This window comes from Strigops habroptila, chromosome W (assembly GCF_004027225.2).
Source record: "Strigops habroptila isolate Jane chromosome W, bStrHab1.2.pri, whole genome shotgun sequence".
Lineage (NCBI taxonomy): Eukaryota > Metazoa > Chordata > Aves > Psittaciformes > Psittacidae > Strigops > Strigops habroptila.
The window spans coordinates 25,337,826-25,364,885 of record NC_044301.2 but is presented as its reverse complement, the minus strand read 5'-3'; the positions used below and the strand labels follow the sequence as shown (position 1 = coordinate 25,364,885).

Below are 27,060 nucleotides of genomic sequence, written 5' to 3'. Positions count from 1 at the left end.
GGGAGACTCGAGGTCGACCCCTTGGCTTTTGGAGTCGGGGATATAAAGGATCCAAGGCCAGCTACACTCCCACTGAAAAAGAGATACTGGCAGCCTATGAACAGGTTCGAGTTGCTTCAGAAGTGATTGGAACTGAAGCGCAGCTCCTCCTGGCACCCCGGTTGCCTGTGCTGGGCTGGATGTTCAAAGGCAGGGTCTCCTCTACACATCATGCAACTGATGCTACATGGAATAAGTGGGCTGCACTAATTACGCAAGGAGCTCTAACAGGAAATCCCAGTCGTCCAGGAATTCTAGAAATCATCATGGACTGGCCAGAGGGCAAAGATTTTGGGATGTCACCAGAAGAGGAGGTGACGCATGCTGAAGAGGCCCCACCATATAATGAACTGGCAGAGAGTAAAAAGCAATATGCCTTGTTTACTGATGGGTCCTCCCATATTGTGGGAAAGCATCAGAGATGGAAGGCAGCTGTGTGGAGTCCCCTGGGACAAGTTGCAGAAACAGCTGAAGGAGAGGGTGAATTGAGTCACTTTGCAGAGGTGAAAGCCATCCAGCTGGCCTTGGACATTGCTGAACAAGAAAAATGGCCAGTACTTTACCTCTATACTGACTCATGGATGATGGCAAATGCCCTGTGGGGGTGGTTGCAGTAATGGAAGCAGAGCCACTGGCAACACAGAAGTAAACCCATCTGGGCTGCTGCATTGTGGCAAGATATCGCTGCCTGGGTGCAGAACCTGGTGGTGAAGGTATGCCACGTAGATGCTCACATACCCAAGAGTCGGGCCACTGAGGAACACCAGAATAACCAGCAAGTGGATAAAGCTGCTAAGATTGAAGTTCTCAGATGGACCTAGATTGGCAACATAAGGGTGAATTATTTTTAGCCCAGTGGGCCATCAAGGCAGAGATGCAACATATAGATGGGCTCGTGATCGAGGGGTGGACTTAACAATGGACACTATTGCCCAGGTTATTCATGAATGTGAAACGTGCTGCATTTAAGCAAGCCAAGTGGTTAAAGCCTCTCTGGTATGGAGGACGATGGCTGAAGTACAAGTATGGGGAGGCCTGGCAGATTGACTATATCACACTCCCACCGACCTGCCAAGGCAAGCGCTATGTGCTTACCATGGTGGAAGCAACCACCAGATGGCTGGAATCATATGGTGTGCCCCACACCACTGCCCGGAACACTATCCTGGGCCTTGAGAAACAAGTCTTGTGGCAACACTGCACCCCAGAGAGAATCGAGTCAGACAATGGGACTCATTTCCGGAACAACCTTAGAGACACTTGGGCCAAAGAGCATGGCGTTGATTGGGTATATCACATCCCGTACCATGCACCAGCCTCTGGGAAAATCAAACAATACAATGGGCTGTTAAAAAGTACACTGAGAGCAATGGGTGGTGGGACTTTCAAACACTGGGATACACATTTACCAAAAGCCACCTGGTTGGTCAACAGTAGGGGATCTGCCAACAGGGCTGGCCCAGCCCAATCAGAACTTTTACCTACTGTAGAGGGGGATAAAGTTCCTGTGGTGCACATAAAGAATTTGTTGGGGAAGACCGTCTGGGTTATTCCTGCTTCAGGTAAAGGCAAACCCACTCGTGGGGTTGCTTTTGCTCAGGGACCTGGATATACTTGGTGCGTAATGCGGGAAGTCCAATGTGTACCTCAAGGGAATTTGATTTTGGGGGAAAACAGCCAATGAACTCAATTGTACACTGTTGCCTGCTCTATAACACTTTTATAGCCCACCAGCTAGATATCTTCATGTCACCAGCAACTGACCCTGACTTCCCTCCGATCATCACCCCAACAAAGAATGAATTTTGAGGAAACCAGACGAGCTCAGCAGTGACCAGATGAGTTTGGCAGTGTCATCAGCAGGCAACAACCCAACACTACGTACCGTCCCTCCTGCCCTGAAAGACTATTACAAGAGATGGAGCCTGACATCATGGACTGGATGAATTCAGCAACTTTGTAGGGATTGGTCCATGGACTAGGGAATGATATCTTTCTCTTTGTGTGTGGGTGTGGGTGTATATATATGTCTATATATGGGACAGGGACGATGGTGTGTTGAGAGATGTGGGATCTGAGCATGACGTGAATGGTATGGAATAAGGGGTGGATACTGTCCTGGGTTCAGCTATAGCAGTCATTTTTCTCCTTCTTAGTAGCTGTTGCAGTGCTATGTTTTTTTGACTTTCAGCCTGGGAACAATGCTGATAACACTGATGTTTTTAGTTGTTGCTAAGTAATGTTTACTCTGACCAAGGACTTTCTCAGTCTCATGCTCTGCCAGGGAGGAGGGGAAGCCGGGAGGAAGCAGAGACAGGACACCTGACCCAAACTAGCCAAAGGGGTATTCCATACCACAGCACGTCATGCCCAGTGTATAAACTGGGGGGAGTTACCCAGAAGGCCCAGATCACTGCTCGGGTCGAGCTGGGTATCCGTCAGCGGATGGTGAGGAATTGTATCCTCTCCCCTTGTTATTTCACTAATCATTATTATCACTGGTGGTAGCAGTAGTGGTTTTGTATTATACCTTAGTTGCAGGACTGCTCTTATCTCAACCCGTGGGAGTTACATTCTTTCGATTCTCCTCCCCATCCCTCCGCGAGTGGGGGGAGGAAGAAGGGGGGGAGTGAGCGAGTGGCTGTGTGGTTCTGAGTTACCGGCTGGGCTAAAACCACGACAGATGGGTGCTCTCACATTCCACTAACCCTCAGAAACAAACACCTTGGTTTTTATCACTAATGCAATGAGGGCAGCAGAGCAGCAGTTCAAGCAAACAAGCCAACAGGCACCTGCAAGTAGAGATCAAGCAGTGGCAACCATAATTCCCTCTGATCAGCTCAACTTCCCCAGTGGCCTATTCAGCTTGTGGCTAAAGCTGTGAGACTGGATCTATCTCCGACAGGATGTATTCCTCTAAGTATCTGCATAAAGCTCTGTACAAATACCAGGAAAAAATAAGAACTCCCCCTCTCCAACATATCCTACCTCCCACAGTGTTGTCAAACTCTACGATCAAATGCATTCATTAAACTGATTTAACCTCCAAGCAGTTGATGCAAGAAGAATCCAAGGCATCAGCTCTGGCCTTAGAAATGCCATGAGTTCATTTACTGCTTTAACAGAAAACCAAATACTCACTTTTTCCATGACAGAACAGGACACAGCAGAGTTTTCTAATGTAAATACCTGATGTAAAGAAAATACACAAGTTAGTCAAACTAGCTTTATAATTTTTGATTAAAAGAATATGGAAATGAACAATGAAGGAATGATTTTAATGCCGTAGTGAACACAGTTCATAACAACCATGCATCTAATCCACAGCCCACAGTCATGCACCTTTTTAACAGCAAAACCACCCCCAATAACTACAGGCTAAATGTTGTTTTCACAGCCATATGCATTTATTGCTGAACAAACACAAGCATACTGCCAGTGTGCTGAACCACTCTCCAGTGGTGCTTACTCCTTGTAAGCATTGTTTAACACGGTCTGACTGTATCAGCTGGAAGAGCTCAGATGTGCAATGCAGCACACCAGCCTTTTGAAGTAAGAAAAAAAATTAGGTTTTATTCAAAACTGGTAAATAGTTAGGCAACAGGCTGCTACAGGGCTAGGAGAATATTATGGAAATCTATCTATCTGCCCTATTCATTTCCTCTCTCCTTAGTAGTTGTCTGTGACTAGCCACTACTAAGACAAAAATACAGGGGCCATGGATCACTAGTTTAACTCATCATGGTTAGTCATTTCTACGAATTGCCTAGCATCTTTCTCAGGATATTACATTACACATTCCCAAATATTCTGTGCAACTGTAATGTATTTTACTTTGAAGAGCCCCATGAGAGAACACATCAAGTAACATATATACCTAAGTGAGACAGCCAGGCAGCTCTCATTTACACACAGACTCAGTATTCTTATTGCTTCCTATCTTGCTGTTACAAGACCTTCCACTTCAGACTAGATATTAAATGTAATTATGGAATTGCAAACATAAAAAAAACCCCAAACAAACAAAAAAACCCCAAACCTGCCAGACATTTAGGTTGGTAGAAAAAGTATTTCCAAAAGCGCCAAGAGACAAGATGGCAAACAGGAATCAGTGGGCAATGAGAAACACCACTTGCATTCAAGGCTACACAACAGTAAACATCAAAACTGGCAATTATCTCCTCCCTGGACTTCAGCTTGATCAGAGATGAATTTAACCTCCACTTCAACACAGTGGAAGCCTCTTTCTCACTTATCACTGAAGCAGCACTGGAAATAATAATGGGATGGAAATACTGAACTATGAGAGAACTAAAAATACCAAGTGAAAACACAAAGATCAGAAAAACAGGAAGTACTGTACCTGCTTTGCTCCAAGATAGTGAGCCAGCACAGGCAGCAGACTGTCATCACTGATACAAAGGCAAACACTATCTGTTTTCGGAACCTACAGAATATAAACAGTCATTGTTATTCCTACTCTAGATGAAAAAGTTTTAAAATTCTAGACATTTTGGTGGTGCTTTTTCCCACTTTATGCACTTCATATCAAATAAGGACTGTGAGATTCAGTGATTAATATAACCACTTCAAGCAGAACAGAATAGTCTAAGAAATGTTCATGTAATCCACTTGTTTCAGGTCATAAAAAGTTTGCACAAAAATGTACTGGGTGTCTTTATTCAACTACCCATGCTCCTTCTAACAAATATACAGAGCTGCTACAAATTCCTATGCAAAAATGGCTGCTTACAATTAAAAAAAAAAAAGTAGTATCAAAGTTTTCATGGCAAAATATAACTTGCATCTGCTGATATAAATAAAATATACTTTGTGAGCAAAGTCCTTTAGCAGGGGAGAAACAAATTCCATAAATAATTACTGCAAATAAACAATACATGCCTCTATCATAGAAGCCAAAAAACCTATAGGCAACATGCACTCACTTTCATCAGAGACTTGATGTATTGGCATGTTCAGTTCTGATAATTTAATTGCCCAAAGCATGGTCTATTCCAAAGAAAATGAGCCCAACATCCACAAACAGGAGTCTCAACACGAACATCTGCTTTGTTCTCCTCTTCTCCTCTGGAAAAATAATTCAATGAAGTATTAATTGTGGCATCAGTAACACATTTTTGCAAACAGGTACATTTATGAATTTTGTCTGGTATGTACATTAATGCATATGGACTCCACTGTTACATGTTCAAATTTACTAGTCCTCCAGGGACATTTTTATAGCTTTGCATTTCTGAATAAAAATAAGAGAAAGGCCTGATTTTCACATTTTTAAAAGACAAAACCAAGAACCCTCCAACCTTTCCCGCTAATTGTGATGGTTAGGTATTTTAGGCTTTGATTTGGATTCCTAGGTAAAAAAGGCACATAAAATTCAGACATTAATTTTTAAAGCTGACACTGATTTTTAAAAATGTTAGCTGCTATTGTAATCACAGCCAACATGATTAAGCTCTTTTTTAATTTGAGCAAAAGGCATTAATCTCAAAAAGACAGCGCTGACTAGGAAAAGAGAAAATGGAGACAGAATGGCAATTATTTTTCTCATTTACCCATATGCCAGCTCAGCTGAGATGTGTTTTAGGATTTCCAGGAACCAACCATGAGTGTTTTTGGTTTCTGTGTCACAGAATGCTACCAGTTAATTAAAAAAAAAAAAAGCAGGAGCCTGCAGTATAAACCTCAACTGTGATTTTACGTATAACATGGGTTTTTTAGATGTGCATTGCACATGAAGTGGATTTTAATAATTTTCTAATTTTTAGGTTCTTATCTTGCTCTTCTACAAAATAGCTGCTCTAAAAACAGCAAATACTTGATCTTGGAGTAAAATACCACCCTTTTTCACACATATGTATTGTTACCTGGCTTTCTGCAGCTTATACCTGTCCTGGGTTCAGCTGTACAAATCATTTTTCTCCTTCTTAGTAGCTAGTGCAGTGCTGTGTTTTGGCTTTAGTCTGAGAACAACACTGATAACACCGATGTTTTTAGTTGTTGCTAAAAGTAATGTTTACTCCAATCAAGGACTTTCTCAGTCATGCTCTGCCAGTGAGGAGGTGCACAAGAAGCCAGGAAGAAGCAGGGACAGGACACCTGACCCAAACTAGCCAAAGGGGTATTCCATACCACAGCACATCATGCCAACTTTATAAACTGGGGGGAGTTACCTGGAAGGCCAGATTGCTGCTCGGGTCAGTGTCCTGGGTTCAGCTATAGCAGTCATTTTTCTCCTTCTTAGTAGCTGGTGCAGTGCTGTGTTTTTGACTTTCAGCCTGGGAACAACGCTGATAACACCGATGTTTTTAGTTGTTGCTAAGTAATGTTTACTCCGACCAAGGACTTTCTCAGTCTCACTCTCTGCCAGGGAGGAGGGGAAGCCAGGAGGAAGCAGAGACAGGACACCTGACCCAAACTAGCCAAAGGGGTATTCCATACCATGGCACGTCATGCCCAGTATATAAACCTGGGAGAGTTACCCGGAAGGCCCAGATCACTGCTCGGGTCGGGCTGGGTATAGGTTGGTGGATGGTGAGCAATTGTATCCTCTCCCCTTGTTATTTCCCTTATCATTACTATTATTAGTGGTAGAAGTAGCGGTTTTGTATTACACCTTAGGCTTAGTTAATGGACTGCTCTTATCTCAACCCGTGGGAGTTACATTCTTCCGATTCTCCTCCCCATCCCTCTGGGAGCAGGGGGAGGAAGAAGGGGGGGGAGTGAGCAAGCGGCTGCATGGTTCCGAGTTACCGGCTGGGCTCAAACCACGACAGTTCTTTGTGGCACCCAACGTGGGGGCCGAAGGGTTGAGATAACAACAGATCTGACCAGAGTGTGTCTAATCATATTTGTGATAAGCACTAACTGTTACTACTCATCACAATGTTGATTTATTGGCTCTCAGAGTTGTTGCATTTGATCTCAGAGTTTCAGCATGTCATACCTTACGTAGAGCCAGTATTTGCTGTTCTACTGTTTATCGGCTGGGGGGCCTGGGCTAAGGTTCTTGTTTCACTGTATTTCATGGTAATGACTTGTAATACAATAGACTCATTGATCATGAAACTGGTCTGGCTTGCACTCCCGGTGTTGCCATCACCTCTATACTTTGGGAGGTATATAATGAAATTTTTTAGCAATTACATATATTTTTTTTTCTCCTCGGGGGGTCAACCTATGAAGGAGGCATTCCCTTACACCCCCCATTCCCCACCAGCCTATTCGCAACAGCATTTGAGAGTTCTGAAGGTTTTGGATGGCCTTTGAATACCACTGAGACCTGCCTGCTGATTGTGCTGGGGATCAGCATGTTGGAAAACATACGGAGTGTGTTTTACCCACAGCCATCCCACCCTGGGAACATCCTATTTCATCTGATCTTGAAAGTCAAGCAGTAATGGGTTCAAATCTGGTCTAGGGTTAGACAACGATATAGGAGGACCACCAAGCAATTTTCCCTGAGGCTGGACAGTCATGAGTGGCAGGGTGTGTGGGATAGTATGGGCAAATATCTAGGCCAGTGGGCCCCTCCAGTGCTTTGGAACTTCACCCCTGAACAAGCACAACATCCGGAAAAACTAGCAAAACACTTAAACGAGGTGTGCTGTCATCCTGGTTATACCAGAGAGGGACAAATCATGGCAATGTGCTGGGGCTTGGCCTGCGCCTACAGAGCCCTGCTCAACATTATCCAGCACCTTCAAAGGGAAAAAAATGTCTCTGGATCTGATGGCAAAGCAATAGACAATGAAGCTACTCCAACTCCAAGAACAGCAGCTACACCAACCCCAGTGACAAGCACAGCAGCTACTCAAACCCTGACCAGAACAGACAACGCAGCTATTGGTGTTACTCAACCTCTAAGCACAACAGCTGCACCAACCCCGACAACAGACACTGCAGCCACTCCAACCCTAGTGGCAGACGCTACAGCCACTCCAACCCTAGTGGCAGACACTGCAGCCACTCCAATCCTAGTGGCAGACACTGCAGTCAATCCAACCCTAGTGGCAGACACTGCAGTCAATCCAGCTCTAGTGGCAGACACTGCAGCCACTCCAATCCTAGTGGCAGACACTGCAGCCACTCCAACCACAGTGACAAACACTGCAGCTAAACCAAATGGCCAGTTTGTGACAATGTCTGTTGCCCCTGTAAGCAAAAGCAAACGAGAGGCACAAAGAGCAACCCGCGAAGTGAAGAAAGATGAAGTCCCAATGCCATTACTACACGGAACAGCATCTGAACATGAGTTACTACTACGTGGATCAGAAGAAGAGGAAGAAGATGACGAGGTGACTTCTCGACCCTGGACCTCAACCAAGCTGCAGAATATGCGAAAAGATTTCACCCGTCTTCCAGGGGAGCACATTGTCACCTGGTTGCTCCGATGCTAGGACAATGGGGCCGATGGTCACGAACTAGAAGGTAGGGAAGCCAAGCAGCTGGGACCACTTGCTAGGGAAGGAGGAATTGACAAAGCAGTTACAAAAGAGAAGCGAGACCTCAGCCTTTGGAGGCGGCTTTTGGCAGCTGTGAAGGAAAGGTTTCCCTACAAGGACAGTATAATGAGTCGCTCAGGCAAGTGGACCACAATAGAGAGAGACATCCAGTCCCTGAGGGAATCAGCCATTATAGAGATGATCTATCGCAGGCCGGATGCCAGGAACACATCTGTAGATCCAGATGAAGTCGAATGTACACGACCCATGTGGCGGAAACTTACACGGAGTGCGCCATCATCGTATGCCCACACATTGGCATCAATGACCTGGAATGATGGAATATCACCAACAGTGGATTGCCTGATTTGTCAACTAAAAGAGTTCGAAGACAATCTCACCCCTTCCATCATTTCAGCAGTGGAAAAACTGTCCCAGGAGTTCAAACAATTGAGAGACGACTTATCCGGTCTATCCAGCTCCCCACATGTACCAACCCATGTCTCAGCTATTAACAGAAGGCACCCTACTGCTCGAGAGAGAAAATATAGGAGGTACATGCCCTGGGCCACCCTATGGTTTTACCTGCGGGATCACGGAGAAGACATGAGAAAGTGGGATGGAAAACCTACCTCAGTTCTGGAGCAACAGGTGCGTGAACTGAAGAGGAGAACAATGGTCAAGGATGATCCTCCCAGGAAAGCTGCTGCTCCAGTCTCTGGTGAGCAGTTTCCCAGATGGAGTGAAAGAGCTGATTTTACTCCAGCTCCTGTGATGAGGAATACTAATCCCTTTCTACAAGACATAAGAGGACAATCTTGTGTTCACTATAAGAGAGGCCCTGCCTCCAGCCAGGTGGAGGAGAGGGATAATTGGGTTTACTGGACTGTGTGGATCAGATGGCCTGGCACATCAGTCCCACAGAAGTATAAGGCTCTAGTAAATACTGGTGCACAGTGTACCCTGATGCCATCAAGGTATCAAGGGGTGGAACTCATTTATATTTCTGCAGTAACAGGAGGATCCCAAGAGTTGACTGTACTGGAAGCTGAAATCAGCCTGACTGGGAGGAAGTGGCAAAAGCACCCCATTGTGACTGGTCCAGTGGCTCCATGCATCCTTGGCATAGACTATCTCAGGAGAGGGTACTTCAAAGACCCAAAAGGGTATAGATGGGCTTTTGGTATCTCTGCCTTGGAGACAGAGGAAATTAAGCAGCTGTCCACCTTGCCCGGTCTCTCAGAGGATCCTTCTGTTGTGGGGTTGCTGAAGGTCAAAGAACAACAAGTGCCAATTGCGACCACAACAGTGCACCGGCAGCAATATCGGCCCAAGCGAGACTCCTTGATTCCCATCCATAAGCTGATCCGCAGACTGGAGAGCCAAGGAGTGATCAGCAGGACCCGCTCACCCTTTAATAGCCCCATATGGCCAGTGCAAAAGTCTAATGGAGAGTGGAGACTAACAGTAGACTATCGTGGCCTGAACGAAGTCACACCGCCATTGAGTGCTGCCGTACCGGACATGCTAGAACTTCAATATGAACTGGAGTTAAAGGCAGCCAAGGGGGATGCCACAAGTGATATCGCCAATGCATTTTTCTCAATCCCTTTGGCAGCAGAATGCAGGCCACGGTTTGTTTTCACTTGGAGGGGCGTCCAGTACACTTGGAACCGACTGCCCCAGGGGTGGAAACACAGCCCTACCATCTGCCATGGATTGATCCAGACTGCACTGGAACAGGGGCAAACTCCAGAACACCTGCAATACATTGATGATGTCATCGTGTGGGGTGACACAGAGGAAGAAGTTTTTGAGAAAGGGAGGAAGATAATCCAAATCCTGCTGAAGGCCGTTTTGCCATAAAATGGAATAAGGTCAAGGGACCTGCACAGGAGATTCAATTTTTGGGAATAAAATGGCAAGATGGACGTCGCCAGATCCCCACAGATGTGATCAACAAGATAACAGCAATGTCTCCACCAACTAACAAGAAAGAAACACAAGCTTTCTTAGGTGTTGTGGGGTTCTGGAGAATGCACATCCCAAATTACAGTCTGATTGTAAGCCCTCTCTACCACGTGACCCGGAAGAAGAATGTTTTCAAATGGGGCCCTGAGCAACAACAAGCCTTTGAACAAATTAAATGAGAGAGAGTTCATGCAGTAGCCCTTGGACCAGTCCGGACCGGGCCAGATGTGAAAAATGTGCTCTACACCGCAGCTGGGGGAGAAAGCTCCAGGGGGGACTTGATGTCAGCCCCTCAGCTTTTGGAGTTGGGGATACTAAAGGTCCGAGGCCAGCTATGGTCCCACTGAAAAAGAGATACTGGCAGCCTATGAACAGGTTCGAGTTGCTTCAGAAGTGATTGGAACTGAAGCACAGCTCCTCCTGGCACCCCAGTTGCCTGTGCTGGGCTGGATGTTCAAAGGCAGGGTCTCCTCTACACATCATGCAACTGATGCTACATGGAGTAAGTGGGCCGCACTAATTACACAACGAACTTGAATAGGAAATCCCAGTCATCCAGGAATTCTAGAAGTCATCATGGACTGGCCAGAGGGCAAAGATTTCGGGATGTCACCAGAAGAGGAGGTGACGCGTGCTGAAGAGGCCCCACCATATAATGAACTGTCAGAGAGTGAAAAGCAATATGCCTTGTTTACTGATGGGTCCTGCTGTATTGTGGGAAAGCATTGGAGATGGAAGGCAGCTGTGTGGAGTCCCCTGGGGCAAGTTGCAGAAACTGCTGAGGGAGAGGGTGAATCAAGTCAGTTTGCAGAGGTGAAAGCCATCCAGCTGGCCTTGGACATTGCTGAACAAGAAAAATGGCCAGTACTTTACCTCTATACTGACTCATGGATGGTGGCAAATGCCCTGTGGGGGTGGTTGCAGCAATGGAAGCAGAGCAACTGGCAACACAGAAGTAAACCCATCTGGGCTGCTGCATTGTGGCAAGATATCGCTGCCCGGGTGCAGAACCTGGTGGTGAAGGTATGCCACGTAGACGCTCATGTACCCAAGAGTCGGGCCACTGAGGAACACCAGAACAACCAGCAAGTGGATAAAGCTGGTAAGATTGAAGTTCTCAGATGGACTTAGATTGGCAACATAAGGGTGAATTATTTTTAGCCCGGTGGGCCCATGACACCACAGGCCATCAAGGCAGAGACGCACCAAATAGATGGGCTTGTGATCGAGAGGTGGACTTAACAATGGACACTATTGCCCAGGTTATTCATGAATGTGAAACATGTGCTGCAATTAAGCAAGCCAAGTGGTTAAAGCCTCTCTGGTATGGAGGACGATGGCTGAAGTACAAGTATGGGGAGGCCTGGCAGATTGACTATATCACACTCCCACCGACCTGCCAAGGCAAGCGCTATGTACTTACCATGGTGGAAGCAACCACCACATGGCTGGAAACATAAGCTGTGACCCACGCCACTGCCCGGAACACTATCCTGGGCCTTGAGAAACAAGTCTTGTGGCGACACGGCACCCCAGAGAGAATTGAGTCAGACAATGGGACTCATTTCCGGAACAACTTTATAGACACTTGGGCCAAAGAGCATGGCATTGAGTGGGTATATCACTTCCCCTACCATGCACCAGCCTCTGGGAAAATCAAATGGTCCAATGGGCTGTTAAAAACTACACTGAGAGCAATGGGTGGTGGGACTTTCAAACACTGGGATACACATTTACCAAAAGCCACCTGGTTGGTCAACAGTAGGGGATCTGCCAACAGGGCTGGCCCAGCCCAATCAGAACTTTTACGTACTGTAGAGGGGGATAAAGTTCCTGTGGTGCACATAAAGAATTTGTTGGCGAAGACAGTCTGGGTTATTCCTGCTTCAGGGAAAGGCAAACCCACTCGTGGTGTTGCTTTTGCTCAGGGACCTGGATATACTTGGTGGGTGATGCGGGAAGATGGGGAAGTCTGATGTGTACCTCAAGTGGATTTAGATTTGGGGGAAAACAGCCAATGAACTTAACTGTACGCTGTTGCCTTCTCTATAACACTTTTATAGCCCACCAGCTAGATATCTTCAGGTCGCCAGCAACTGACCCTGACTTCCCTCCGATCATCACCCCAACAAAGAATGAATTTTGAGGAAACCAGACGAGCTCAGCAGTGACCAGATGAGTTCGGCGGTGTCATCAGCAGGCAACAACTCAGCACTACACACCATCCCTCCTGCCCTGGAAGACTATTAGAAGAGATGGAGCCTGACATCATGGACTGGATGAATTCAGCAACTTTGTAGGGATTGGTCCATGGACTAGGGAATGATATCTTTCTCTTTGTGTGTGGGTGTGGGTGTATATATATGTCTATATATGGGACAGGGGCGATGGTGTGTTGAGAGATGTGGGATCTGAGCATGACGTGAATGGTATGGAATAAGGGGGTGGATACTGTCCTGGGTTCAGCTATGGCAGTCACTTTTCTCCTTCTTAGTAGCTGATGCAGTGCTGTGTTTTTGACTTTCAGCCTGGGAACAACGCTGATAACACCAATGTTTTTAGTTGTTGCTATGTAACGTTTACTCCAACCAAGGGCTTTCTCAGTCTCATGCTTTGCCAGGGAGGAGGGGAAGCCGGGAGGAAGCAGAGACAGGACACCTGACCCAAACTAGCCAAAGGGGTATTCCATACCATGGCATGTCATGCCCAGTATATAAACTGGGGGGAGTTACCCGGAAGGCCCTGATCACTGCTTGGGTCGGGCTGGGTATCAGTTGGTGGGTGGTGAGCAATTGTATCCTCTCCCCTTGTTATTTCCCTTATCATTATTATTATTATTAGTGGTAGCGGTAGCAGTTTTGTATTATACCTTAGGCTTAGCTACTGGACTGCTCTTATCTCAACCCGTGGGAGTTACATTCTTCCGATTCTCCTCCCCATCCCTCTGGGAGTGAGGGGAGGAAGAAGCGGGGGGAGTGAGCAAGCAGCTGCTTGGTTCCGAGTTACCGGCTGGGCTCAAACCACAACAGTCGGGTTGGGTATTGGTCAGCGGGTGGTGAGCAATTGTATTCTCTCCCCTTGTTATTTCTCTTATCATTATTATTATTGGTGGTAGTAGTAGTACTTTTGTATTATACCTTAGTTACTGGACTGTTCTGACCTCAACCCGTGGGATTTACATTCTTTCGATTCTCCTCCCCGTCCCTCCAGGAGCAGGGGGATGAAGAATGGGGGGAGTGAGTGAGCAGCTGTGTGGTTCTGATTTACTGGCTGGGCTTAAACCGTGACAGTACCACACATTACTCATCACAACAGGCAGTCAGGTACAACTTCTCACCCTGGAGAACTGGCTCATCATTTGCAAGAAAATATACACACTGCATCCAGTGAACTAGCCACTGAAAAGGGTTGATAAACAAAATCCTAGGAAGTAACTCATAAATAGCAATTGGAAAGTAAACAAGTAACAGGAAATTAATTAGTAAGAATGCACACAACTTTGAAGCACTGATGTACTACTAATTGAAAGAATCTTGTTCACGTTAGCAAGACTGAATAAAGAAGAATACTGTAAATTGAATAAACATACTATATATAGATTTCTTACAACACCCAGAATGGCTTTTACTCCACATAGTTACTGACAGTCAGCTGATGATAGTATCTGAAGGCTTGGTATTTTACCTGGAAAGCAGAAGTGGGTTTTACCCAGTATGGAGCCATTGTGCAATTTATCGTCCCAGAGGGGTCCATTTCAATATCCCACCAGAAAGTACAATTTGTGCCTTGCCAGATTTTACAGGCTCCAGCTGTGCTCTATAGTAGGTAGAAGCGCTCCTTACTGGCTTACCGAAATCCATGCTGCAGAGAAGCAGGATAATTGTAAAAAGAAATAGTTCAGCATTCTTCGGAAGTTCTCACTAGCTTCCTAAGTTGAATACAGAACTTTTATATAAGGCATTAACAGGAAAATTCTATTTTGAACAAAACAATGCCTACCTTACCTGAACATTGTCACCACATCACTAAGTATAGTGAAGTCACTTGAAGGCATCTGGTTCAGTTGGATATCACAAACAGAAGGAACACCTGGACAGTTCTCCATTTCTGAAGGGGAGACAATAATTTTTTCACCATCCTCTGCTTCCACATGAACAGGAAACAGTTTGTTCCAGGCCCACATTCTTTTGGATTCCACTAATTGGACATATACTGTTGCTCTGTGAAGCACTGCCTCACATCCTTCCTGTGTGTTCAAAACAAAGAGTAAAAGCATTCAATGTTTGACTTATTAACATGCGTGAGAATTAAATCAATGGAATGTGAACCAATTTAAAGAAAAGTTGTCCTGGGAACTTTGACATCTTACACATAAATTATTTCAGAGACTTCTGTAACATCAGAACATTTTTTTTTTGTGTCTCTATCTGTGAAGTACAATACACGTATCTATCCTGTTCAGTGTGGTTCAGCAAGGCCAGGTTACTTTATTAACCATGCAACATTATCAGTTTACTAGCCTCAGTTAAACTTGCATTTCCATTCTCATTCTGAAACAAGAGATCTATCTTGAGTTTCTCAAGGAAGAAAACTACTAAGATATCAATATTAAAACAGAGTTTGTGATTGCAATGAATAAAAAAGAAAAATGTCTCAAATATTTATGCAGTGACACCTTTGATCCATGTTTAAAGAGTAGAAAAATATAAGTTATTCTAAAGCTAAGAGCTAACCGTGAAGTCCAAGAACAATGCTTTTATAATTACGATTTAGAGTTATATATGGAGACTAGTAAAAAGTTAGAGTGCTATATGTAAACAGGTGAAATGAAACCTAGAAACCTAAATAAAGTTTTGCCATCCACATTTTAATTAAAGGAAAAAATTAGAAAGTGTAAAAGAGAAAACCCTAAAATTATACCAAAATATTATATGTCAAAAAAAAAAAAAGAGGTATTAATTTGATTACAGTGTTTAAAGTATTTCCAGAAGCAAAAAGCATGCAGAGTAGCAAGACCTCCTTAGGAAAAAAAAACAAGAACCAATGCCTGGGAGGTGAAATCCATCACATTTAGGAGGGGAATTTCTTTTTTAAAATATCTTGGGACAATATGAACTCCAACAGCTAGGAATGAATCCAGTAACTTATTCACTGAATATGATATTAGCACAGTTAATGGTGTATTCACAAAGGATACAGAAGCCTAAATCAAGTGCAATCTCTATCCTACTCCAAAAAAGACAGAAGAGGTTCTCTAGGGATAAATGTGACACACTATCAATGTCTGTTTTCTTACCTGTACAAGATACTTGTGTGCATGCTCATAGGTTGGTAAAGCTCCTTCTCCTATCAGCTCTGTATCAAATAGTTCTGTTACCAGGATTTTTGCATGACATTGCATATCTCCATCTAAAAGGCAAAATTTAATATTTTAATATTAAGACTTTGATATAAGTCTTTTAAGGAGATGCTATCCTGAAAACACAAGTAATTAAAAAAATGTATTCCTGTAAGAGAACCTGATGAGGACTATTACAACACTCCCTTTTGAAGTAAATTTCCAATGTTACTTTCTAGAAAGTAAAGGATTTGCTTGTTTTAATAAAAAACATATGGAAAATAAGAATAAGACATATTCCTTCATGGTTTTGAGGTACTTGCCAATTTTTTTTCCCTAGCCTATTTTTCTCACCTGGGCCAACTGTGACTTCAGTAGAGTGCTTGTTGATTATCTTGATCTTGTCACAAAAAACATTTTTCTCCACTATCTTCACAGCAGCATTAGCCATGGGGTTGAAAACCTGTAAACAGCAAGAGCGTAACAAACTGGTAAGCTATGATTAGCTTTCAAAACTGAAAGGACACAAACACAAAATGCAGTAAGGCAAAAACTTCACATCTTCTGTATCTTTAATTATGTTTGAAGTTCATTACCATGAAACAAGACAGCAACAACCCTAGATTAAAAAAAAAAAAGTAGATTTCTGCTTGGGTAAAAATCACACAGCACTCTTTCAGCTATGACCTATAGACAAGTGAATCTTCTCTTTGTTTCTTCAAATGCATTAAAAAAAAAGCTAAACTGGCCAAAATGTTCCTGTTGTTATCCTTGATATAAGTAATGGCTGCTAATGACCATCAGGATGTTTCTTAACTGCCAATAAAAAAGGAGATGCTCTATCTAATCACCAAGAGATGGAAAAATCACTTGATGAAACAGTCTATTACTATGTCGTCCATGGTATGATTAAGTGGTCTGAGAACCCATCTCCAAGAGTTGAAACTTATGAAGATCAGCAATATGGTTAGAGAATACTCATGTTTTTTAAAAGCTTGGTTAAAGTTTTCCATATTACACTTGAGTTTTGAAAAGAAGTAGAGAAAACAGAATACTATAAAACTCAACTTGGTAATTTTAATCTGTACATTTACAGAAATTGTCCCAAAAATGAAAAGTGTGCTATACCTTTTCAACTATATTTTTGTAAGACGTAAGTTGTTTTGACACATAAAAGTATGAAGCTTGCACTTCAGAAGCCACAATACAAAACAGCAAGTGCATCTACTCCACTGATCATGCAGACAGAACAACTGCACCAAAGCTCTAAAAAGAGGCTATGAACACACCTGCAGAAGTATGTGCAACCCACAACAAACACTCACCTCAACTGCATAGCAGAAATCTGCACCTGCTGAAGCTGCCATCATAGACAGGAGTCCTGTGCCAGTCCCTATGTCTAGAACAATTGCTCTATCATCTCTTTCATTTATTCTGCTCACTGCAGCATGAATACCTCGGTAATATTTTTCATTCTGTGGAGAAGAAAATAAATAAATAAATCAACAACCTTTTATCCATTTATACTTTTCACTCAGCTATTTATAGCACACGCATAATTTACAAATGCAATATATTTTCTGGAAAAAATAATAATAAGATCCATGTGAGATACTACTGTTTTTCTGATTACTCTTCCCCTGCAGCACCACTCAAATAGTGCCTATGCCAGCAGAGTAACTAAAGTATCTTGGATTTAGATTCCTTTCTACATCTATGGAAAAAACATTCATACATGAGAAACAACATGCGTAAAAACTGGCTTTTGGTTATGCGCCATTAAGTGGGGCTACAAGCATACCACCATTCACAACAGGAAAATAACCAAATCTTGTCATCTGTCAGCTACAGTATGCATACTGAAATATATGCATATATTTAGTCCATAACAGCCTATTGTAAGACATTGCTTTCCAAATGATTTATTAAGCCTTTCCAAATATGCTATCATTGGACATCACAAATTTGGAAGGTCTGCTGGATCCCTTTTCAAACAACTTTAGTTAACACTTTTGATATATAATTCCAGTAGAGTTGTTTTCATTACTTAGACACAATTTGCTGTCTCTGCATGGCCTATTAAATGCATGATCCCACTGGCATGTTTCAATTCAATATGAATTCAAGACTCATAGTGTAGGCACCATAGAAGTCTTTAAAAAGGTCAATGATGAAATGGTTGCTGAGAAAAATTAGAGGGAGAAAGGAAGCTTATAAAAGGTGGAAGCGAGGACAGGCAGACTGGGAAGAATATAGGGACATTGTCCAGGAAGCTAGGGATCAGGTCAGGAAAGCTAAGGCCCAGATAGAATTGAGTCTGGCAAGGGATGTGAAAGATAACAGGAAGGGCTTCTATAGGTATGTCGCAAACAAAAGACAGACTAGGGATAATGTGGGCCCTCTCTGGAAGCTATCAGGAGAACTGGTTACCCTGGATTTGGAGAAGGCTGAGGTTCTCAATGGCTTCTTTGCCTCAGTCTTCACTGGCAAGTGCTCTGACCATGCCTCCCAAGTCTTGGAAGGCAGATGCAGGGACTGTGAAAATGAAGACTTTAGGCCCACTGTAGGAGAGGATTGGGTTCGAGACCATCTTAAGAACCTGAACGTGCACAAGTCCATGGGACCTGATGAAATCCATCTGCGGGTCCTGAAGGAGCTGGCAAATGAAGTTGCTAAACCACTGTCCATCATATTTGAAAAATCATGGCAGTCAGGTGAAGTTCCTGATGACTGGAAGAAGGGAAATATAACCCCCATTTTCAAGAAGGGGAAAATGGAAGACCCAGGGAATTATAGACCAGTCAGTCTTACCTCTGTGCCTGGTGAAATCTTGGAGCAGATTCTCCTGGAAAGCATGCTAAGGCACATGAAAAACAACAAGGTGGTTGGTGACAGCCAACATGGCTTCACTAAGGGGAAATCCTGCCTGACCAATTTGGTGGCCTTCTATGATGGGGCTACAGAACTGATGGTCAGGGGCAGAGCAGTTGACGTCATCTACCTGGACTTGTGCAAAGCATTCGACACTGTCCTGCAAAACATCCTTGTGTCTAAACAGGAGAGACATCAATTTGATGGATGTACCACTCGGTGGATAAAGAATTGGCCGGATGGCTGCACACAAAGAGTTGTGGTCAATGGCTCAATGTCCAACTGGAGATGGGTAACACATGGTGTCCCTCAGGGGTCAGTGTGGCGACCGATCCTGTTCAACATCTTTGTTGGTGACATGGACAGTGGGATTGCGTGTGCCCTCAGCAAGTTTGCCAATGACACTAAGCTGTGTGCTTCAGTTGATACACTAGAGGGAAGGGATGCAATCCAGAGGGACCTTGACATGCTTGTGAGGTGGGCCAAGGCCAACCTCGCGAAGTTCAACCAAGTGCAAGGTCCTACACCTGGGTCAGGGCAATCCCGGGCACAGTTACAGGTTAGGCAGAGAAGAGATTCAGAGCAGCCCTGCAGAGAAGGACTTGGGGGTGTTGGTTGATGAGAAACTTAATATGAGCTGGCAGTGTGCGCTTGCAGCCCAGAAAGCCAACCATATCCTGGGCTGCATCAAAAGAAGTGTGACCAGCAGGTCAAAGGAGGTGATCCTGCCCCTCTACTCTGCTCTCGTGAGACCTCACTTGGAGTACTGTGCACAGGTCTGGTGTCCTCAACATAAAAAGGACATGGAGCTGTTGGAGCGAGTCCAGAGGAGGGCCATGAGGATGATAAGGGGGCTGGAGCACCTCCCGTATGAAGACAGACTGAGGAAGTTGGGGCTGTTCAGTCTGGTGAAGTGAAGGCTGTGTGGAGACCTCATAGCAGCCTTCCAGTATCTGAAGGGGGCCTATAAGGATGCTGGGGAGGGACTCTTCCTTAGGGACTGTAGTGGTAGGACAAGGTGTAATGGGTTCAAACTTAAACAGGGGAAGTTTAGATTAGATATAAGGAAGAAGTTCTTTACAGTGAGGGTGGTGAAGCACTGGAATGGGTTGCCCAACGAAGTTGTGAATGCTCCATCTCTGGCAGTGTTCAAGGCCAAGTTGGACGGAGCCTTGGGTGACATGGTTTAGTGTGTGGTGCCCCCGCCCATGGCAGGGGGGTTGGAACTAGGTGATCTTAAGGTCCTTTCCAACCCTAACTATTCTATGATTCTATGAAAAAAACCCGAATTTAGTGTCTTCTCATCTACGCAGATGATTAGGAATGTCATCTGTACACACGATTCACTCAAGGAAAAGATATTTTTGAGCATCCCCTTCTCATAATCCTGGTGTAAGGCTTTATTATATATTTTGTTTTTAGGACTCTAGATGTTCGATAGGCTGCTTAAGCTGCTACATCCTGTTTTCCTTAGTATTATGCGTTAAGTCTGTTTTCATTTGGCAGAATATCTGCTTAATATCCATCATAGCTTTAAGTATGAAGAAGCTCTGCCTTCTGTGTAGGGTTGCCCTGTATACAGCGTTAAGAAGATTTTGTATTAGAGACTCATAACCATATGTAAAAGAAGGTCAGATGGCTGTGTGTGCCTTCTGTAGTAGTTCCTTCACTGTATGTAAGTACATGCGGATGCTTTACTTATGCAGCCCATCACAGTTGTGAGGAAAACTTAAACGCTTGATGTTAAAGAAGATAATGAGGGTGAGGAAGAACCTAACCAGCTGTCACCTTTCAGCATTTCTTATAGGTTATTTCAGGGCCTTGCCATCAGTCTTCAGTATGAACTCTCACTTTCTATCAAGCAAGTAGTTCAGACATTTGAGATGTTAGTTAACTGTTATCAATCACTCTGCTGATTAGAAAAACAGAAATTAAACTGAGGTAGTATCAGAATTTTCCTTTTACTCTTTTAGAGCTAGCAGTAGGTGTTGAAAGCAAGAAGTAAGCTTTCTTTTCATTCTGTATTTAAAATGAATGAAAGGCTGGTCTGTGGCTGGTCTGTAGCTGTTCCTCAGAATTACTTAAGTAGTTTAGGAGACACCACTGTGGATTGAACAAAATATTCTGAAAAGATCTAGCAGAGAAAAAGCAGCAAAAACCTGACTGTGTAGACCTTCAAGTGCAAGTCACTAAAGCAAATACATTGCAAATAATTTATTAGGAAGGAGAAAGCATGAATAAATATCTTCTGTGTCAATATTCAAGTGAGGAAAAAAAACACATCTGTAGGGCTGGTCAGCCTTTTCCTGTTAATGTGTCACATTTTCATTTTTTCTCCTGCACACTTTGTACATGTCCTGGATTCAGCTGTAGCAGTCATTTTTCTCCTTCTTAGTAGCTGGTGCAGTGCTGTTTTTGACTTTCAGCCTGGGAATAACGCTGATAACACCAATGTTTTTAGTTCTTGCTAAGTAATGTTTACTCTGACCAAGGACTTTCTCAGTCTCATGCTCTGCCAGGGAGGAGGGGAAGCTGGGAGGAAGCAGAGACAGGACACCTGACCCAAACTAGCCAAAGGGGTATTCCATACCACAGCACATCATGCCCAGTATATAAACCGGGGGGGAGTCACCTGGAAGGCCCAGATTGCTGCTCAGGTCAGGCTGTTTATCGGTCAGCAGGTGGTGAGCAATTGTATCCTCTCCCCTTGTTATTTCCCTTATCTTTATTATTATTGGTGGTAGCAGTAGTAGTTTTGTATTATACCTTAGTTACTGGACTGTTCTGACCTCAACCCGTGGGATTTACATTCTTTTGATTCTCCTCCCCATCCCTCTGGGAGCGGGTGGAGGAAGAAGGGGGGGAGTGAGCGAGCGGCTGCATGGTTCCGAGTTACCAGCTGGGCTTAAGCCACCACAGTCCTTTGTGGTGCCCAACGTGGGGCACAAAGGGTTAACACAATGACAGATCTGACCAGAGTGTGTCTAATCATATGTGTGACAAGCATTCATTGTTTCGGATTAGTAGTCACTGGTCACAATGCTGATTTATTTGCTCTCAGAGTTGTTGTGTTTGATCTCAGAGTTTCAGCACGTCACACCTTACGTAGAGCCAGTATTTGCTGTTCTACTGTTTATCGGCTGGGGGGCCTGGGCTAAGGTTCTTGTTTCACTATATTTCATGGTAATGACTTGTAATGCAATAGACTCATTGATCATGAAACTGGTCTGGCTTGCTTTCCCAGTGTGGTCATCACCTCTATACTTTGGTGGGTATATAATGGAATTTTTTAGCAATTACACATCTTTCTTTTTCCTTTCCTTGGGGGGTCAACCTATGGAGGAGATATTCCCTCACACCCTCCGCTCCCCCACCAGGCTATTTACAGTAGGAGTAGATTCTGGAAAAGTTAAAGATCTTGAATATCCTTCCAATGCCCTTGAAAGCACCCTGCTCCTTTTGCTGGGGATCAGCTTGTTGCTGCATATGCTCTCTCTGTTTTGCCTACGACCACACAACCCTGAAAATGCCCAATCTTGTCTGATCTCAGAAGTTAAGCAGGTTTGGGCTCAAGCCTTGTCTAAGGTTAAATGACTATTTAAGAATACTACCAAAAGATCTTCCCAGGGGCTGGACAGTCATGAATGGCAGGGTGTCAGGGATCGTATGGGTAAGCACTTGAGCCAATGGGACCCTCCAACGCTTTGGAAGCATCAGAGATGGAAGGCAGCTGTGTGGAGTCCCCTACAGAAAGTTGCAGAAACACATGAAGGAAAGGGCGAATTGAGTCACTTTGCAGAGGTGAAAGCCATCCAGCTGGCCTTGGACATTGCTGAACAAGAAAAATGGCCAGTACTTTATGCTGACTCATGGATGGTGGCAAATGCCCTGTGGGGGTGGTTGCAGCAATGGAAGCAGAGCAACTGGCAACACAGAAGTAAACCCATCTGGGCTGCTGCACTGTGGCAAGATATCGCTGCCTGGGTGCAGAACCTGGTGGTGAAGGTACGCCACGTAGACGCTCATGTACCCAAGAGTCGGGCCACTGAGGAACAACCAGCAAGTGGATAAAGCTGCCAAGATTGAAGTGGCTCAGATGGACTTAGATTGGCAACATAAGGGTGAATTATTTTAAGCCCAGTGGGCCCATGACACCTCAGGCCATCAAGGCAGAGATGCAACATATAGATGGGCTCGTGATCGAGGGGTGGACTTAACAATGGACACTATTGCCCAGGTTATTCATGAATGTGAAACATGTGCTGCAATTAAGCAAGCCAAGCAGTTAAAGCCTCTCTGGTATGGAGGACAATGGCTGAAGTACAAGTATGGGGAGGCCTGGCAGATTGACTATATCACACTCCCACCAACCTGCCAAGGCAAGCGCTATGTACTTACCATGGTGGAAGCAACCACCGGATGGCTGCAAACATAAGCTGTGCCCCACGCCACTGCCCGGAACACTATCCTGGGCCTTGAGAAACAAGTTTTGTGGCGACACGGCCCCCCAGAGAGAATTGAGTCAGACAATGGCACTCATTTCCGGAACAACCTTATAGACACTTGGGCCAAAGAGCATGGCATTGAGTGGGTATATCGCATCCCCTACCATGCACCAGCCTCTGGGAAAATCGAACAATACAATGGGCTGTTAAAAAGTACACTGAGAGCAATGAGTGGTGGGACTTTCAAACACTGGGATACACATTTACCAAAAGCCACCTGGTTGGTCAACAGTAGGGGATCTGCCAACAGGGCTGGCCCAGCCCAATCAGAACTTTTACGTACTGTAGAGGGGGATCAAGTTCCTGTGGTGCACATAAAGAATTTGTTGGGGAAGACAGTCTGGGTTATTCCTGCTTCAGGTAAAGGCAAACCCCCTCGTGGGGTTGCTTTTGCTCAGGGACCTGGATATACTTGGTGGGTAATGCGGGAAGATGGGGAAGTCCGATGTGTACCTCAAGGGGATTTAGATTTGGGGGAAAATAGCCAATGAACTTAATTGTACACTGTTGCCTGCTCTATAACACTTTTATAGCCCACCAGCTAGATATCTTCAGGTCGCCAGCAATTGACCCTGACTTCCCTCCGATCATCACCTCAACAAAGAATGAATTTTGAGGAAACCAGATGAGCTCAGCAGTGACCAGATGAGTTTGGCGGTGTCATCAGCAGGCAACAACCCAACACTACACACTGTCCCTCCTGCCCTGAAAGACTATTACAAGAGATGGAGCCTGACATAATGGACTGGATGAATTCAGCAACTTTATAGAGATTGGCCCATGGACAAAGGAATGATATTTTTCTCTTTGTGTGTGGGTGTGGGGGGGTGTGTGTGTATATATATATGAGACAAAAGTGATGGTATACTGAAAAATGTGGGATCTGAGCATGAAGTGAATGGTATGGAATAAGGGATGGATACTGTCCTGGGTTCAGCAGTAGCAGTCATTTTCCTCCTTCCTAGTAGCTGGTGCAGTGCTGTGTTTTTGACTTTCATCCCGGGAACAATGCTTATAACACCAATGTTTTTAGTTGTTGCTAAGTAATGTTTACTCTGACCAAGGACTTTCTCAGTCTCATGCTGTGCCAGGGAGGAGGGGAAGCCGGGAGGAAGCAGAGAAAGGACACCTGACCCAAACTAGCCAAAGGGGTATTCCATACCACAGCACGTCATGCTCAGTGTATAAACTGAGGGGAGTTACCCGGAGGCCTCAAATCACTGCTCGGGTCGGGCTGGGTATCAGTCAGCAGGTGGTGAGCAATTGTATCCTCTCCCCTTGTTATTTCCCTTATCATTATTATCATTGGTGGTAGCAGTAGTAGTTTCGTATTATACCTTAGTTACTGGACTTTTCTTATCTCAACCCGTGGGAGTTATATTCTTTCGATTCTCCTCCCCATCCCTCTGGGAGCAGGGGGAGGAAGAAGGGGGGGAGTGAGCGAGCGGCTGTATGGTTCCGAGTTACTGTCTTGGCTTAAACCACGACAGTACGTTGTGATCTGCTTGCATATTTTTTGTGCTGCTGAATGCACATCTTTCCTGCAGTGTTGCAAGTGTAATACTCTACAAAGCACAGGCTGGCTTAAAAATTATTTTTTCAACCAACCTGTTATTAGAAACAGATGTACAATTCTATGGGATTAGTCGTATCCCCTACGGTAGTTTCTAATGACTTGTCCCAGAACTTTTCTCCAATTATCTGAAAGAAGGCATGGCTGCACAGTACTACAGTACTTGGAAAATTTTTTGCTCTTTCTAAGGGAGCTGAAAATTGAAGCAGCTGCTGCCAAAGTTTTGCATATGTCTGCAGAGAATCCTTCTGACAAATACTTTTTTATCCTGCCTATATGACACATGTTCCCAAAGTGTCCTGTTGCAGACCGCATCATCTGTCAGGGGGTCTTTCACATGATAAGGATAAGCATAAAAGTATTTACATGAATTTTCATCTGGTTTGGGAAATAATTTTGCTTTGGCTGTGGTTTGCTCCCCAATTGCAGTCCATGAAAATTCTGTGTGGACACTGGGTTGGGGAAGACTTTTGGGAGTTGTGAGGGGAGAATTAATTTTTTATTTAGCCAAAAAAATTCCATATTTGTGCCATAAGTAGCCACATTATTCAGTTACAGGACAGAAAAAATGTTGTCTGAGTGACATGACTAATCCCAATAATGATTCCTGATTTATAAGGCAGAATTAGAGGTGTCATGGTTTAAGCCCAGCTGGTAACTCAGAACCATGCAGCCACTTGCTAACTCCCCTCCCTTCTTCCACCCCCCCCGCTCCTGAGGGATGGGGAGGAAAATTGAAAGAATGTAAATCCCACAGGTTGAGATCAGAACAGTCCAGTAACTAAGGTATAATACAAAACTACTACTACTACCAGCAATAATAATAATGATAAGGGAAATAACAAGGGGAGAGAATATAAAACTAAAATGGGAAAAGGAAAATAAAACAATAAGCACAAGTGATGCACAATACAATTGCTCACCACCCACCGACCAATACCCATCCCAACCCGAGCAGCAATCTGGGCCTTCTGGGTAACTCCCTCCAGTTTATATAGTGGGCATGACATGCTGTGATATGGAATACCCTTTTGGCTAGTTTGGGTCAGGTGTCCTGTCTCTGCTTCCTCCTGGCTTCCCGTGCCTCTTCTCACTGGCAGAGCATGAGACTGAAAAGTCCTTGATCAGAGTAAACATTACTTAGCAACAACTAAAAACATCAGTGTGTTATCAGCATTGTTCTCAGACTAAAGCTGAAACACAGCACTGCACCAGCTACTAAGAAGGAGAAAAATGACTGCCACAGCTGAGCCCAGGACAAGAGGTTACGCTTGTTCAAGGGATATGTAAACCCTGCTTTTTGTTTGTAACTCAGGTATGAGTAATTAATGCTTTGCATTAATTCAGTCCTGTACTGACAGCTCTGTGGCTATCTATGGTAGATTTCCACTACCAAATATTTCCCAGGGTTCCAAACAGGATCATGATACCTATGCTCCCACCATAAATTTTTGCTGCAGCCAGAGCTGGTTATTCCACTTCTGACACATCCATACCAGCTGCAATCATGTTCTCCAGTACAACAAAACCTTTAAACATATTTTCTGGTCTAGTGGAAAGTATCCTGTGGCAGGGGGTTGGAACTAGTTGATCTTTAAGGTCCCTTCTAACCCAAACCATTCTATGTTTCTATTTTAGCTTGATAATGTTCTAAATATCAGCATTACAATGGGGAAGTGTTTTGGTCTAAGATTTCAGACTGTCATCCTTAGCTAGCTGTTTGTTGGCTACTGTCTACAATGAAAACTGTTGGCTGTAACTAAGACTGTCTGTGTGGCTTCAGTGGAAATAGCCATTTTTTATTTTTTCTCAGCAGAACACTGATCCAGATGTGATCCTCTGCAATGCAGTAGAGATGATCCGTGAGTGTTTAAATGTTTCTGAAGATAGTAAAAAAGAACACTGTGAGAAAGAAGATGAGTATGTTTATGACATCTACTATATGGAATCATCAGCCCCTGGTTGGATCCAAAATATCCTTTCTGTACAGCCCTACATAGAAGAATATGAACTGGTAAGGTCATGGGAAAACAGCTTTCTTAAATAGAAAGGTCACAAATAAACATGCTTGAAGTCCTATCATTAAAAGTTGCCATGCCAAGAAAGATCCTTTGAGATACTACACCTATGCTCAGGGACTTCTGTGTTGGGCTTTTTCTAACTGCCAATCCTGTGTTCCTGCAGGTTACTGTTGATTCAAGCAAATTATGTTATGACAATGAAAACTAAAGGGATATTGCTCATACTCAGAAGAATGTGTCTGGCTTCAAATTGCCAAATTTTGTCACACAAATGAAATCT

General features: G+C 44.1%; 1 protein-coding gene and 1 long non-coding RNA gene across 2 annotated transcripts; one reads left to right on the top strand and one right to left on the bottom strand.

Moving 5' to 3' along the window:
* On the top strand, window positions 1–27,014 carry LOC115619187. The gene is made up of 5 exons (XR_003994944.1): window positions 1–12; window positions 6,658–6,659; window positions 12,967–12,977; window positions 22,672–22,677; window positions 26,573–27,014. It is a non-coding gene; the product is annotated as an uncharacterized LOC115619187 (long non-coding RNA).
* LOC115619186 (protein arginine N-methyltransferase 7-like) lies at window positions 5,118–17,217 on the bottom strand. Its single transcript, XM_030511233.1, is given in 9 exon segments — window positions 5,118–5,127; window positions 5,925–5,945; window positions 13,766–13,870; window positions 14,157–14,242; window positions 14,245–14,333; window positions 14,477–14,718; window positions 15,769–15,881; window positions 16,165–16,273; window positions 17,136–17,217. Coding segments are annotated over 7 exon segments (783 nt in total). The 5' UTR covers window positions 17,181–17,217; the 3' UTR covers window positions 5,118–5,127; window positions 5,925–5,945; window positions 13,766–13,771.
* Window positions 27,015–27,060: the final 46 nt, after the last annotated feature.